This window comes from Carassius auratus, chromosome 24 (assembly GCF_003368295.1).
Source record: "Carassius auratus strain Wakin chromosome 24, ASM336829v1, whole genome shotgun sequence".
Lineage (NCBI taxonomy): Eukaryota > Metazoa > Chordata > Actinopteri > Cypriniformes > Cyprinidae > Carassius > Carassius auratus.
The window spans coordinates 22,492,256-22,493,419 of record NC_039266.1 but is presented as its reverse complement, the minus strand read 5'-3'; the positions used below and the strand labels follow the sequence as shown (position 1 = coordinate 22,493,419).

General features: G+C 50.8%; 1 protein-coding gene across 1 annotated transcript in view; it reads right to left on the bottom strand.

Annotated features, from left to right (window-relative positions):
• Positions 1 to 913, bottom strand: part of LOC113042686 (leucine-rich repeat-containing protein 30) — a 1,316-nt gene extending 403 nt beyond the window's left edge. The window contains exon 1 of the mRNA XM_026201711.1: positions 1 to 913. This exon is cut by the window's left edge and continues 403 nt beyond it. Coding sequence (XP_026057496.1) covers positions 1 to 726 — 726 coding nt within the window. The 5' untranslated portion in view covers positions 727 to 913.
• Between the last annotated feature and the right edge of the window lie 251 nt (positions 914 to 1,164).

Here is a 1,164-nt window from a genome sequence, read left to right as displayed (position 1 = left end):
CGGCACGCTCTGGATGTCGTTGAAATCCACGTTGAGGAGCTCCAGCTTGGTCAGACGGCAAAGCATCTTGGGAAGCGAGTGGATGCAGTTTCCCTCGACGATGAGGATCTTCAGGTCGGCCAGCGCTTGGATCTGATCGGCGATGTTTTCCAGTCTGTTACAGGCCAGCTGCAGGAACACCAGGCTCTTCATGCTGTAGACGCAGCCGGGGATGTGCGCGATCAGATTGTGGCTCAGGTTCAGCTTCTTTAACCCCGCGAGGGATGAGAGCGACGCAGGGAGACTAGTTAACTGGTTACTGGCCAGACTCAACACTTCCAGTTTGGTGCATGAACCCAGCTCTTCGGGAACGTCGCTCAGACGGTTGCGATATGCGAAAAGCACCTTTAGGTTTCTCAGCCGTCCGATTTCAGGAGGCAAGCTAGTGAGCTGGTTTCCCCAGAGATTGAGCACCACTAGATTCTGCAGCGAACCCAGCGACGGTGGAACGGATCGCAACGCGTTGAGCGACAGATTGAGCTTCTGCAGCTCTGTGATCTCCCATAATTCCTCTGGAGCATCCGTCAGGCCGCGTCGAGCCAGACTGAGCACTTTGTATCCGAAGTGTGTTGTGGTGTGTTTGCGAATGCGTTCGACCGTCGGAAGGTTTTCGTCCTGAGCGGCGCTCTTTCGTCCCGATTGCGTCGTGTCGTCATCTACAGCACTTTTGGATTTCTTTCCACCCATTTCTGCTCTCCTTCTCAGCTTGACGCTCTTCAACTGAAGCTTAGAGACGTGAAGGACATTCCCAGAGCCGTGTGGCGTCACGAACACATCTTAAACACACGCTCGGAAACATATCAGAGTGTCAAACAACACTGCCCTGGCAGCTCTTCCTGCGTTTCACAGCCTCTCGTCCAGTTGTTCCTGTCACTTGAGCGCGAGCGGCCGCTGATACTAACCTTGATGTGCTCAGAGACGACCACAAACACTTCTGCCAGTGAAATACGATGGCTTTGGCCTCTCATGACACTCTTGACCCGAAATAAAGTCATGCATGGACAACTGTTTATGATAGTTGGCCTGTTTTTAGTGTTGTTATTGATAACTAAAACTACTTCAGCTACTGTATATTAACATACTTCAACCAAATACTTAAATACAAATAAAATAAATGTTAACTAG